At 39.6% G+C, this 13,595-nt stretch overlaps 1 protein-coding gene across 1 annotated transcript in view; it reads left to right on the top strand.

The window, feature by feature from the left end:
- PLA2G10 (phospholipase A2 group X) overlaps nucleotides 1-10,503 on the top strand; it is a 43,088-nt gene extending 32,585 nt beyond the window's left edge. The window contains exon 4 of the mRNA XM_073647714.1: nucleotides 7,990-10,503. Coding sequence (XP_073503815.1) covers nucleotides 7,990-8,144 — 155 coding nt within the window. The 3' untranslated portion in view covers nucleotides 8,145-10,503. The remainder of the gene's footprint in view (nucleotides 1-7,989) is intronic.
- Nucleotides 10,504-13,595: the final 3,092 nt, after the last annotated feature.

Genomic DNA, 13,595 nt, shown 5'->3' with positions numbered 1-13,595 from the left:
CTTGGAATAGTAACCTTAGCTGTGTCATCTTTTTATCTTTGCTCAGTTGCATCCATTCATTATCACCTATGGGCAGCTGTGTCCTTGATCTCCAGTCCAACTACCATTCCAGTACATGCACAAATTTGTAGACTATTGGATGACATCAAATTCCTCCTGGCAGCTCTCAGACCCTTCACATGTAACTTGGCCCTCTTTCTTCCTTTGTATACCCCCCGTGCAATTAAATTGGGGAAGATTTATAAAACCATCTTTAAAGAAAAACAGTCTTTACCCATAACAACCAATCACAGGACAGTTTTCTCACCTGTCAGAGAGTTACATAAAGTGTAACTATCACTTTATAAAACTTTTCATATATTATAAGCTTTGAATAGTGTTGCTAATCGGTGGTGGTGATGGGGGCCTGGGGCTGGAGATTGCCACTGATCGGTCAAAACACCGCTCTGAAGTGCGCAGCTCCTGCATGATCTGCGTTGCGCACACACCTCCATAGTACGTCTATGGCCGTACACATTCACTCTCAGAGAGCCACGTATGAACTGATAGACTTCCTATAGAGCCCGTACACCTCATACAGGAATTGTGCACTTCAGAACGATGTTTTGACCGATTGGTGGTGGTCTAAGAACCCGGACTACCACCGATCAGCAATACTATTCAGAGCATTAGATATACAACACTAGAAATAACTCACGTTATTTAAGCAAGATATATATGTGGGTGTTCACCCAGAAGATATAAATAACAACAAAAAAAGAAAGAACACCCAAATTATCAATAAATATTGTTTTTATTTAATCAGAAATATATAAACTGCCACTTGGCAGAAAGATAAAAATATATAAAATAGGGGAAAGAAAACAGGAAAATCACAGAGAAACATATAAAAAGTGGGTCTAATAAATTGCTATCAATTATAAAGTAGAATAGTAACACATAGTGAATCCAATATTGAGATTATACAAATATATTTGTAGGATTATCACATATCTCAATGGAATTACAAAATATAATGCCCTCTGCATACACAGAAACCTGTATCCGTAGGGTTATCCCATATATCTCAGTCCTACACATACAAAGAAAACCTCTTGGGAACATATCACTATGCAGAATATAGATAGATAAATAGAAGAATTTATACCAGATATAGCTGCCCAATTGCTCCAATGTACGTTTCGCCAGGTGGCTTTCTCAAGGAGCATCAAACTTTTTTCTGTTTATCTATCTATATTCTACATTGTGATCTATTCCTAAGAGGTTTTCTTTGTATGTGTAGGGCATTCTACTTTTGTAGGTCCACTGAGATATTAAGGTGAAGGAGTGGCAGACAATCAAGAAATGGTACAACTATAACAGAATATATTCAAGAACGTTCACATTGTTCTTTAATGATAGTTTATACTGAACTATATAGGCAAAATTAAATATTTGTGAAGTGTTTGCCTTAACCCCTAAATAACACAATTTATGGTTTTGCTCTTTCGTTTTTTCTCCCCTTCTTCTTTATTTTTCAGTAGCCATATAAGAGCTTCTCTTTTGCTGGACGAGTAATAGTTTTGAATGACACCATTCATATTACCATTTAATGTGTAGAGAAATAGGGAAAAAACTGAGGTGCCATGGTAAAAAAGGCAATCCTGCTTTTTTTTTTTCTGTTAAGATTTTACAGAGTTAACTGTACAGTAAAAATGACGAGGCAACATAATTCTGCTGGTCAGTACGATTATAGCAATACCAAACTTGTAGAGGTTTTTTCTTTTCTGCTATTTCAATGGCTTAGAGAAATTCGGAACTTTGTAAAACATAAATTTTTTTGGTTTGTGCTACCATTTTGCAAGACCCAGAACTTTTTTATTATTCTGTCAATGGAGCTATATGAGGTCTTGTCTTTTGGCACACCGAGCAGTACATTTTCTTGGTACCATTTTTGGATACTTAATATGTTTTGAAAAATATTAGAATTTGAGAGTCCTCAGTGTTTGATACCTTTTAATGGCTAACTGAAAAGATGGTAACAAATTGAAAGCTTTCGATACTACTCAGGCCTCGTCATCAGGCATAGAATAACACAAAATCTGAAGAGTCACATATTTATACACAACAGGACACAGAAATAATGCAATAGATAAGACAAGTAACATGAAGCAGAACTATCAGTAAGGGAGAGGGAGAAGCAGTTGTGGCCTTAAATATTGGAACAGTTCATAGATAAGGAGTGTGAAAGTTTTATTGTCTTGTGATTGAGGTCTGATTCATGGTTGCGATGCCCCCACAGGTCTGATGAGCACATTCCTTAGTTGATGTAGAAAGACATAAATCCATGCAACACATTCATTCCTGCTCTGAGTGTGTCAAAGGTTGTCATTAGTTTGTATTCCCAGGCTCTTCTGTCTCTCTGAAATTTGAAGTTACCTTTTAATACCAGTAATTTCATGTCCATTATGCTGTGATCAGGGATACAAAAATGTTTGGCCACAGGTAGATCTATTCTGTTTTCTTTTATTGTGTGGCTATGAGAATTCATCCTTGTTCTAATTTTTTTGCCCTGTCTCCCCTACTTCCAGACCCCCAGTAGGACATTTGGTACATATAATTAAGTACACTACATTAGATGTGATGCAGCTGAAAGTACCTGGGATCTTGTGGTCCTGATGTGAGGTGGGGATCTTTATCTTGTCCGTGTCACAACTACTTCTCCCTCTCCCATACTGATAGTTCTACTTCACATCACTTGTCTCATCTATTGCATTATTCTTGTGCCCTGTTGTGTAAATATGTGACTCTTCAGATTCTGGGTTATTTTATGCCTGATGAAGAGACCTGAGTAGTCTCGAAAGCTTGCAATTTGTTACCTTTTAATGGCCAAGTGAAAAGATGAAAAGAAATATGCTAGAGCGACAATAATATAAAAGAACCATATTGAGTATAGGGATCCTCCCAAACTAGATATGAGCAACAATAGAGAACAATAGGGAGTACACAGACTTCGTACTGCGTTCCACTGACGTCAGAGGAAGTATGTGGATACACTGTCACCTATTTAGATTGGAGCTCACTTTAGGATTGGATTTGTTGTTATCAGGCTGTAATCACTGGTATAAAACCTGCCTCCCAGCACAGTAACTCCTTCCCACTTGGGACATATCCATTTCCTGTATTACTCTGTCTAATATAAATAATTTTATATGTTTTAATCTAAGTGTTCAGTTACCATTATATGTAACTAGCTACTGACCCCGTTCTACGCCCAGGTGGCGAGCATTTTTATTGGTATATGGCCTCCCATGCTGGTATGTGCTGCCCCCATCCTGTCCCCACCATCCTATCCTGGTATGCATGGCACCCCTCATCCCCAATCCTGGTATGCATGGCACCCTCATCCCCAATCCTGGAATGCGTGGCACCCCTCATCCCCAAATCCTGGTATGTGTGGTACCCCATCCCTCATCCCTATCCTGGTATGTATGGTATCCCTCATCCTGTGATGCATGGCACTCCTCATCCCCATCCTGGTATGCATGGCCCCTCATCCGAATCCTGGCATGCATGGCACTCCTCATCCCCAATCCTGGTATGCATGGCTCCCTCATCCCCAATCCTGGTATGCATGGCTCCCTCATCCCCAATCCTGGTATGCATGGCTCCCTCATCCCCAATCCTGGTATGCATGACACCCCTCATCCCCAATCCTTGTATGCATGCCACCCCTCATCCCCAATCCTTGTATGCATGCCACCCCTCATCCCCAATCCTGGTATGCATGCCACCCCTCATCCCCAATCCTGATATGCATGGCAGCCCTCATCCCCAATCCTGGTATGCCTGGCTCCCTCGCCCCCATCCTGTCATGCATGACACTCCTCATCCCTATCCTGGTATGCATGGGCCTCTCATCCCCAATCCTGGTATGCATGGTACCCCTCATCCCTATCCTGGCATACATGGTACCCCTCATCCCTATCCTGGTATGTATGGTACCCCTCATCCTGGTATGCATGGCACCCCTCATCCCTATTCTGGTATGTATGGTACCCCTCATCCTGGTATGCATGGCACCCCTCATCCCGATTCTGGTATGTATGGCCTCCTCATCCCAGAAACCTGGTATGCATGGCACCCAATCCCTCATCCTAGTATGCATGGTACCCCTCATCTCTATTCTGGTATGCATAAACCGTTATACTCGCCTTTCTTCTCTGTGCTCCAGCGCTGCTGCGTCCTGTTCTTCCGGAGGCCGGGGGAGGAGCACCGCGCTGTCCGGCGCCAATTTGCTGAAGACACACTGCAAATGTGTCTTCAGTAAAATGGCGTTGGATATCGCTATGCGCATGCCCCGATCCGAAGCCTCACTCCTGCCGCATCCTACCGCTCCTCCCGGTTAGGTAAGTATGTACGTATGGCGCCGGAGATCGCGGTATGCGTTCAGTGCCTACGCATACCGCGATCTCCAGCGCCATACACTCCTCTTACCTGGAACGGCTGGATGCGTGATTCTGTCTTGAGCCAGACTGCGCGTCGCGCATGCGCAGTCTATTGAGGCTTCAGACAGAGACACGCATCCCCGGTTATATTATGGATATATATACTTGCCAGTTCCGTCACACGTTTGTGTTTATCATTTAAATCACTTCAAACTCCTGTTATTATTTTTTGTCTCTTTTAACAAGTTCTAATAAAATTGATCATGTTTTATATGCATCCCATTTTCATTGAACCTTTTTTGGGATCTGTGTACTCCCTATTGTTCTCTATTGTTGCTCAAGTGAAAAAATGGCATCAACCACTGAAGACTCTCAAATTTTAATATTTTTCTATTTACTGGCTAACACAGTAAAGATATATTTTTCCTATATTACTATGTTTCGATCACTTTTTATAGTATTTTTCTAGGTGCAGTGACCAACAGTTTTTTTTAATGTCGATTATTTTATTTTCTTTACAACATTTCCCGTACAACTTCTGCAATTTTATAGTTTGATAGATCGGATATTTCTGGATATGGCAATATCAAATATGCTTATTTTTTATTTTTACTTGGGGGAGGGAAGCGGTGAAGGAGGATGATTTAAATGTTTTTTTATTAAACTTTGTTACATTATTCCCCCTAGAGGACTTGTACCTGCGATTGTATTATAGCCTGCACTATACATGGCAATACTACAGTTTTTATCATGGTCTTATATGAAGCCTAGCCAAAGGCTGGTCTTTACAGAAGTACCATCATGGCAGGTACAGGAGCTTTCAGCAAGCCCCTGGCTGCCAGGAAAACCTATCGGCACCCTATGATCACATTGCGGAGGGGTCGAGGGTGCCTGTAATGAATGCCGACAAGGATTATGCTGTTTAAATGCCACCATCAGTTATTGACAGCAGCATGCAATGGATTAACAGCAGTAATCAGAGCTCGCTGCAGTTGCTACTGTTAAATGTGAGAAGTGGGCTTAGCTCCTGAGCGTGCTCCATACTGTCGCACCCGTTGTATGAAATAATGGTATGTCATGGACGGAAATGGGTTAAGCAACATTTTTTTGAATATGAAAAATGCGGCATTAGCAATATAAGAATACTATACTAAACCCGTTGCGAGTCATTAGGTTCACTGTGACCTTACCGGAGTGAACACATTACTAATTTGTTGTTAGCCCTCAAGCCTAAATTGCAATTACACCCCTGGTAATTTAGCCTCCAAACACAGGTTTTCTGGGCTGTTTATAGAAAGCACTTCCATATGGTTTGTTGCGAGAGACATTTAGTGCAGAGTAAAGGAAGCCACTTATAGTAATTATGGTTCATTTTGATGGAAAACATGTCGATTTCCACAAATGTGGTTCTACTCGGATGTTCTATCTTTATCATCCTTGCATATTATTTTCATTTGGTAAGATGGAAATAGGTTTTACATCATGTCTACTATAATGCGTATAGTTATTCGACCCTTTAAAAGAACAAATCAAAAAACATCTCAATTAAGTTGTTACGATTTTATATGGTAATGCAACCATGCGTAAATGGATTATGAAGTGATGCAAAGTTGATGTTACTCACCAGTCCAGTGCGGAGTGCACAGATAAAGAAGCAATGATAGTTCTCTCTCAATTAATACCAGAATACAGTTACTGCTATTTAAGGCTTATTTGATGTCCAATATAGTGCTCGAATAATTTTGTCAATTAAAATGAAAGTAATCCTTCCATATAGAACAGCACGGTGGCTCAGTGGTTAGCACTGTAGCATTGCAGTGCTGGGGTCCTCGGTTTGGACCCCACCAAGGACAACTTCTGCAAGGAGTTTGTATGTTCTCTCTGAGTTTGTGTGGGTTTCCTCTGGGTTCTCCGTTTTTCTACCACACTTCAAAGACATACTGATGAGGAATTTAAATTGTGGGGACAATGGTCATGATGTCAGTAAAGCGCTGTGGAATTAATGGCGCTATTTAAGCAAGTAAGGTAAATAAATATACTGATTAGTTAATTGCATAATTTAGTATTAATAGGAAATTCATACAGCCTGTAAATGCTTCACATCCTAACTGAGCACTCAATCATTAGTCCCATAAAAAGTCCAACTAGTATTATCATACATAAAAATCATACCGTATACTGTAAAATATACACATTTACATCCATGTATACAAACATAATGCATTGATGATGTGGATCTCTGCTATCATGGCATATTCAAGAAGATCTATTCTAGCTTTTAGACAGAGGGATGGAGTTTTTTTGTGATCCTGGCCTTATGTGATCTGCCTAAGATTAACTAAACACTCTAAATGTTGACTTGTGTTAAAAGGTTTTCCAGTTTACACTTTTACTCCATTGGCTTCTTGTACTTAAAATTAACCAATACAGCTGTATTTACCTACTGCTGCTCCAGTGGCGGCTCTCCGCTGCTGCCTCCAGTGTTTGTTGATATAACTGCAGTGGGGGCATCATATTGTTATCACTTGACCGCTCAGCGGTCTGATGTTGTCTACCTCTGCATCACTGATTAGCTCAGTTAATAGTTGCAAAAGTCACACGAAGTCAACATGACATTGCTGCTGCAGTCACAAAAGACTGGAAATAGGAGCGGAGAGCAGGCACCTGAGCAGCAATGAGTAAGCACAGCTGAATTGGTTATTTTTATGTACAAGAGGCCGATGGAATAAAAAATGTGAACTGAACAACCTATTCACACAGGTTGATGTTTAGAGTGTTTAGTCCTCCTCAGGCAGGGCTTTCCAAAGCACATTGGTCACCTAAGGCCTAGATCCCAAAAAATGTCTTGTGTCTGATACACCAGGGTTCCCCAACTCCAGTCCTCAAGGCCCACCAACAGGTCATGTTTTCAGGATTTCCTTAGTATTGCACAGGTGATAATTACATCACCTGCACAGGCAAGAATTCCATCACCTGTGCAATACTAAGGAAATCCTGAAAACATGGCTTTTTGGTGGGCCTTGAGGACTAGAGTTGGGGAACCCTGTGATACACTGTCTGAAAGCTAGAATAGATCTTCTTGAATATGCCGTGAGGGCAGAGATCCAGGTCATCAATTCATGGTCCAACTTCTGAGTGGTGGACACAGACATAAGAGGGTCCCTGTGCAAGAACAAGATATGGGCCCTTTGTAGTCCAATAACTCATCATAATGCAACATTCCTCCTGCTTTGGAGGTGTAAGTAGCCCCCTTACCTCCTGGACCCCTGTGGGGCTTCCGAGGTTGCACTAATGATATGTCCGACCCTACAACACCTAACTATACGCACTATAGTTACACCCCTGAATTTTCCATAACTTCTACTGACCACTTCTCTTATTTCGGTCGCCAACATTCTACCAAATTGAGCAATACTACTGAGAGGTGTACAGTAAGTCTATTACATACCACCATGCTAAAAGCTGAGTGAGCAGAGAAGTACAAATTTTGGCAAATAAAAGAAAATGTCCTGTCTTGGGAAACTGTATTACCACTGTACTGAATACTTGTTTTGTTTTTCAGATTACACAAGAGATTTGTGCCAAAAAATACTGTGCAAATGTGACAAAGAATTAGCAAAATGCCTGCAGAAAGCACCTTATAAAGTAAAGTATGCCCTGTATCCTAATTTCTTATGCGGGAAGGAAAATCCCCAATGCAAGTACTACAACGACTGATACAAAGAAGTCCTTTGTACAGAAATCTGTACCATTCCCAAAAATCATTCATAGCTGAAGAAAAATATGTGAATTAATAATTATACCTGCCATGGGTGAATTGACTATAAACTCTCAACTTCTGCACGGTAGTGTTTTTTCTTACTTAAAGAGGTTGTCCACTACTTTTTCACTGATGACCTATTCTTTGGATTGCTTGATTGCAGAGCTGCTCCATCGTCTGATAGTGGCCGCAGCAGGGTACTACACATCCACCTCCAATTCAATTCAACAGGAGGTGGATGTGTAGTACCCTGCCGCGGCCACTATCAGAAGATGCAGCAGTACTATAATCGAGAAGTTGCCGGTGGCCGCTGAACGGCGGGGGTGCCAGGTGTCGCACCCCCATCGATCAGACATTGATGACCTATCCTAAGGATAGGCCATCAATGAAAAAGTAGTGGACAACCTGTGTTCTACAGGAAATAAAATAAAAGAACATTTTCCTCTCGGACTGGCACTGCTCCGGCAATGATGGCCCTGTGATTCCCAGAGGTGATTTTACATTGATGTGTCACTATTTTGAGGTTACGGACATTTACACTGCACAATTATCAAGAATGAGCTTTCGTAGGAATTTTATAGGCACCAGTGTTTTAATATTGCGTTACGTGATTTTAGATTCCAACGGCTGCTGAGAAATTCTTGGTGGTGCAAATGCTAACAAATTAGGTATACAATCATGTAGAGGACAGAAAAGCAACACTCACCATTTCCTTTGTGGCTAAAAGTCCTTTATTTTAAACAAAATGGACAAAAATTCAGCAGTATAGCAGGGGAGACGTGGGGAGAGGAGACAGGTGGGCGACGGCAGTTTTGCGTCTGTATGGCACTTCTATGGGTCCAATCTAAAAGTGACGTGTACTCACTTCCTTTTATGGGTGGTAACACACATACGTCATTAAACCAACTTTACATAAAACAATGTTAAATGCATCATATGCAATAATACAGAAAGCATAAAAAAGCACATATGTAATTTTTCATTTACCCTCTTTTACTAATACTAGTCTATTGTAGTCACCTCCTTGGGTGGGATATTTGACGTGTTCCAAGCCTGCAAAACACAAGAAATACGGGATGTTGTTATGACATTGTTGTTTATGTCTAATTAATTTTGGCAAGCCTTTTCCAAATGTGATGGAATTCAAATGTTCTCTAAGGCTATGTTCACACATTGCGTTTTTTCAGTGTGTTTATTTATGCATTTTTTCAGCTGCGTTTTACAGTACGAGCAAAGTCTGAGATTCCAGAAATCTCCTACACACATCATGGTTTTTATTTGTTCAGTATTTTGTGCTTTGCATGATTTTTCGTAGAATAGAGCATGTCACTTCTTTCTTTTTTCACCCATTGGAAGTAGTGAGTGATGAAAAAAAACGCATCAAAAATGCAGGTGTCAGGTTTTTCAGCGTTTTTTGTGCCAAAACCAGAATGAGATTTTTTTTTTTCACTGAACTTTATGTACATGCATAAAAGAGAGAAAAGGACAGTGAAAAAAACGCACCAAAAAACAAGAAAAAAAAGTAAGAAAAATCCTGAACAAACCTCCTGCCAAGAGATCAGGTTTTGCTGTAGAAAAAATACGCTGAAAAAAACGCAATGTGTGAACATAGCGTACATCGTATGAAAAGTGGAGGTATCGTTTTACCTATGTAGAAGAAATTGCTGGGACAAAATATAACATAAACTACATGAGATGAATTCTTTAACTTCATGTAGTTTTGAACCTATCCGTACATGTTTTCCTGTTAGATGTAATCTACAATATGAACAACTGCCACATCTATAATTTCCTACTAGAATGTTATTATACAAAAACCTTTGTCTTTTGTTATTATTTTTTTCTTAGCCTTAGGTACTGACTATAAGGCAAGCTTTTTTTAGTGTGTTGTGGGTGGGCAGTGTTGTAATGCAATAACATGTTGGTTGCCGTTAATTTTCTAAATGTTTTATTATTAATATTGACATCTAGAATGTTAATTTTCACATCAAGAAATTTTGAAGAGTCTCTCCCAAATATTGAAGTGAATTTCATGTTGACTGTATTGTTCTCATTAAGATATGTTGCAAATTGTTGGAATTGCTGTTCTGTACCGTCCCACACAATAAAAATGTAGTCAACATAACGACGGCAAGCTCCGATATATTTAATGAATGGATTATTTGTACTGTATACATATTTATTTTCAAAGTCGGCTAAAAAAAGATTTGCTAATGTACATGTGATGGGCGTACCCCTTACTGTACTGGTAATTTAAAGGAACCACTCCTCATCGAATTTAAAGGCGTTATGTGTCAAAATAAATTGTTAAACCTCTCTATTGAATTTGATTTTATTTTCATTAATCTCTGTATTTATTAAGATGTTTTTAATAGCTTCTATACCGGTTGTCTGAGGGACGTGTGTGTTTAAACTATATACAGGTGCATCTCACTAAATTAGAATATCATCAAAAAGTTAATTTATTTCAGTTCTTCAATACAAAAAGTGAAACTCATATATTATATAGAGTCATTACAAAGAGAGTGATCTATTTAAGTGTTTATTTCTGTTAATGTTGATGATTATGGCTTACGGCCAATAAAAACAAAAGTCATTATCTCAGTAAATTAAAATAATTAACAAAAAACACCTGCAAAGGCTTCCTAAGCGTTTAAAAAGGTCCCATAGTCTGTTTCAGCAGGCTCCACAATCATGGGGAAGACTGCTGACTTGACAGATGTCCAGAGGGCAGTAATTGACACGCTCCACAAGGTCCCAGAGTTCCAATTTTCATTTGGAAATCAAGGTCCCAGAGTCTGGAGGAAGAGTAGAGAGGCCACAATCCAAGCTGCTTGAGGTCTAGTGAGAAGTTTCCACAATCAGTGATGGTTTGGGGAGCCATGTCATCTGCTTGTGTAGGTCCACTGTGTTGTATCAAGACCAAAGTCAGCGCAGCCGTCTACCAGGAAATTTTAGAGCACTTCATGCTTCCTTCTGCTGACAAGATAATTGGAGATGGAAATTTCATTCTCCAGCAGGACTTGGCACCTGTCCACACTGCCGAAAGTACCAATACCTGGTTTACACACAACAGTATCACTGTGCTTGATTGGCCAGCAAACTCGCCTGACCTTAACCCCATAGAGAATCTATGGGGCATTGTGAAGAGGAAGATGAGAGACACCAGACCCAACAATGCAGACGAGCTGAAGGCTGCTATCAAAGCAACCTGGGCTTCCATAACACCTCAGCAGTGCCACAGGCTGATCGCCTCCATGCCACGCCACATTGATGCAGTAATTGATGCAAAAGGAGCCACGACCAAGTATTGAGTGCATTTACTGAACATACATTTCAGTAGGCCAACATTTCGGATATTAAAATAATTTTTCAAGCTGGTGTTATAAAGTATTCTAATTTACTGAGATAATGACTTTTAAGTTTTCATTGGCTGTAATCCATAATCATCAACATTAACAGAAATAAACACTTGAAATAGATCACTCTGTTTGTAATGACTCTATATAATGAGTTTCACTTTTTGTATTGAAGAACTGAAATAAATTTAACTCTTTGATGATATTCTAATTTAGTGAAATGCACCTGTATATGTCGATTGAAGCTAAACACCACCATTCTTGCCAGTCGATTTTGCTTAATATGTTCAAGAAATCTCCTGTATCTTTTATATACTCTGGAATATTGGACAAAAATGGGAATACTCATACGAATACTTGTTTTTCGGTAATCATGCAGTCTAAACAGAATTTCGAACACCCAAACTGTTATCAAAACGCTCAGGTGAAATTTTCATTTGGTTTGTCCAAAAAATTATCGTTTTCAGCAGTGCCTTGTCCTATGTAAACGCTATTAGAGATCGTTCAGTGTGAATCTGAAGTGCGGTCAGCCTTAGGGCTCGCTCACACAACAAAGTATTGTCCATAAAAAAATGAACAGCGTTCGGACCAATGTTATTTAATGGGGCTGTGCAGATGAGCGATTTTTTTTAATTATTATTTTTTTTTCATTGATCAAATCTGTAAGTGAAAAAGATTGCAGCATGCAGTTTCTTCTTTCAATTGGATTAGATTCACTCATTCAAGTCAATGGGTGCACAAAAAAATCAGATTCCATACATATAGCATCCAGTTTTTACGGATACATTGCATTTGTTTAAAATAGGAAACTGTAAATGGTCTTGTAAATTATTAACAGATGGTCCTGTAAAAATAAAAAAAACAAGTATTGCATACAGATGACAAATGAGAAAAGAATTGTCTAATTTTTCTGGATGAAATGGGGAATTTTTTTTTTACATACGGTTCTCTGTGCAATTGGCCTTACATAAATTGCTTCTGTTTACAGACAGGCTGTCCATACGAGAGTCAGGGTCTGTGACAAAAAAATGATAAAATCCCTCTTATCTGCAGCAGATCTACCAGTTCTTAGAATGCTGAGCTCTGTATAAACCCGCCCACATCACTAATTGGCAGCTTTCTGCCTATGCACAGTGTGCATAGAAAGCTACCAATCCGTGTTGGGGTCGGGGTTATACAGAGCTCATGAATATGGAGGACTATATGGCAGCAGGATTACTAGTGATAAAACTGTTATGATCTGCAACATGTACTAAGGAAAGATAGGGGAAAGCTGTCCCTACAGTAAGACTAAGCTGAATCCCTACGATGTAGTGGGCTGCCTGTTCCTAGCAAACAGACCCGCCTTAGTCCTCGGCTAGTCTGAACGAAGACCTATAGCATTAAGGGAGGGGTCCCTAAAAGAACTAAGGACTGGGACAAAAATGGGACACCTCCTAAACAGAGAAGTTATTGCAGAACACAAAGACAAACTGACAAAAAGGTACTAGAGGTCCCAGAAGGACCAAGCGAACTGACGGAGAAAGGTACTGAAGCACCAGGCTAGAGAAACAGTCAAACACTGAAGTCCAGCACAGCCAGAAGGGCGGAGCTTGAATATAAAGGCAGATGGTCACGTGACCGCAAAACACAATGGGAATAAACATGCTAGAAATAGGAGGAAACCACTATGGCTAAATAGAGCTGTAAGGGGCGCAATAAGTGACAAAAGGAAATCATTTAGAGAACTAAAGCAAGTAGGTAGTGATGAGGCATTAAATAAATATAGAAAATTAATTAAATTCTGTAAAAAACAAATCAAGGCAGCAAAGATTGAGGCAGAGAGAATCATTGCCAGATAAAGTAAAAATAATCCCAAAATATTCTTTAACTACATAAATAGTAAAAAACTAAAAAATGATAGTGTTGGCCACCTTAAAAATAGTCTGGGTGAAATGGTGGATGAGGATGAGGAAAAAGCCAATATGCTAAATGATTTTTTTTCAACCGTATTTACACAAGAAAATCGCATGACAGAAAACCTGATTAGTGATAACAAAAATTCTCCAT

Source organism: Phyllobates terribilis, unplaced genomic scaffold (assembly GCF_046119375.1).
Source record: "Phyllobates terribilis strain yellow unplaced genomic scaffold, ASM4611937v1 Scaffold_9__5_contigs__length_417890890, whole genome shotgun sequence".
In the NCBI taxonomy this organism is placed as follows: Eukaryota; Metazoa; Chordata; class Amphibia; order Anura; family Dendrobatidae; genus Phyllobates; species Phyllobates terribilis.
Note: the sequence above shows the minus strand (reverse complement) of the source record. Positions and strands in the feature narration are given on the sequence as shown.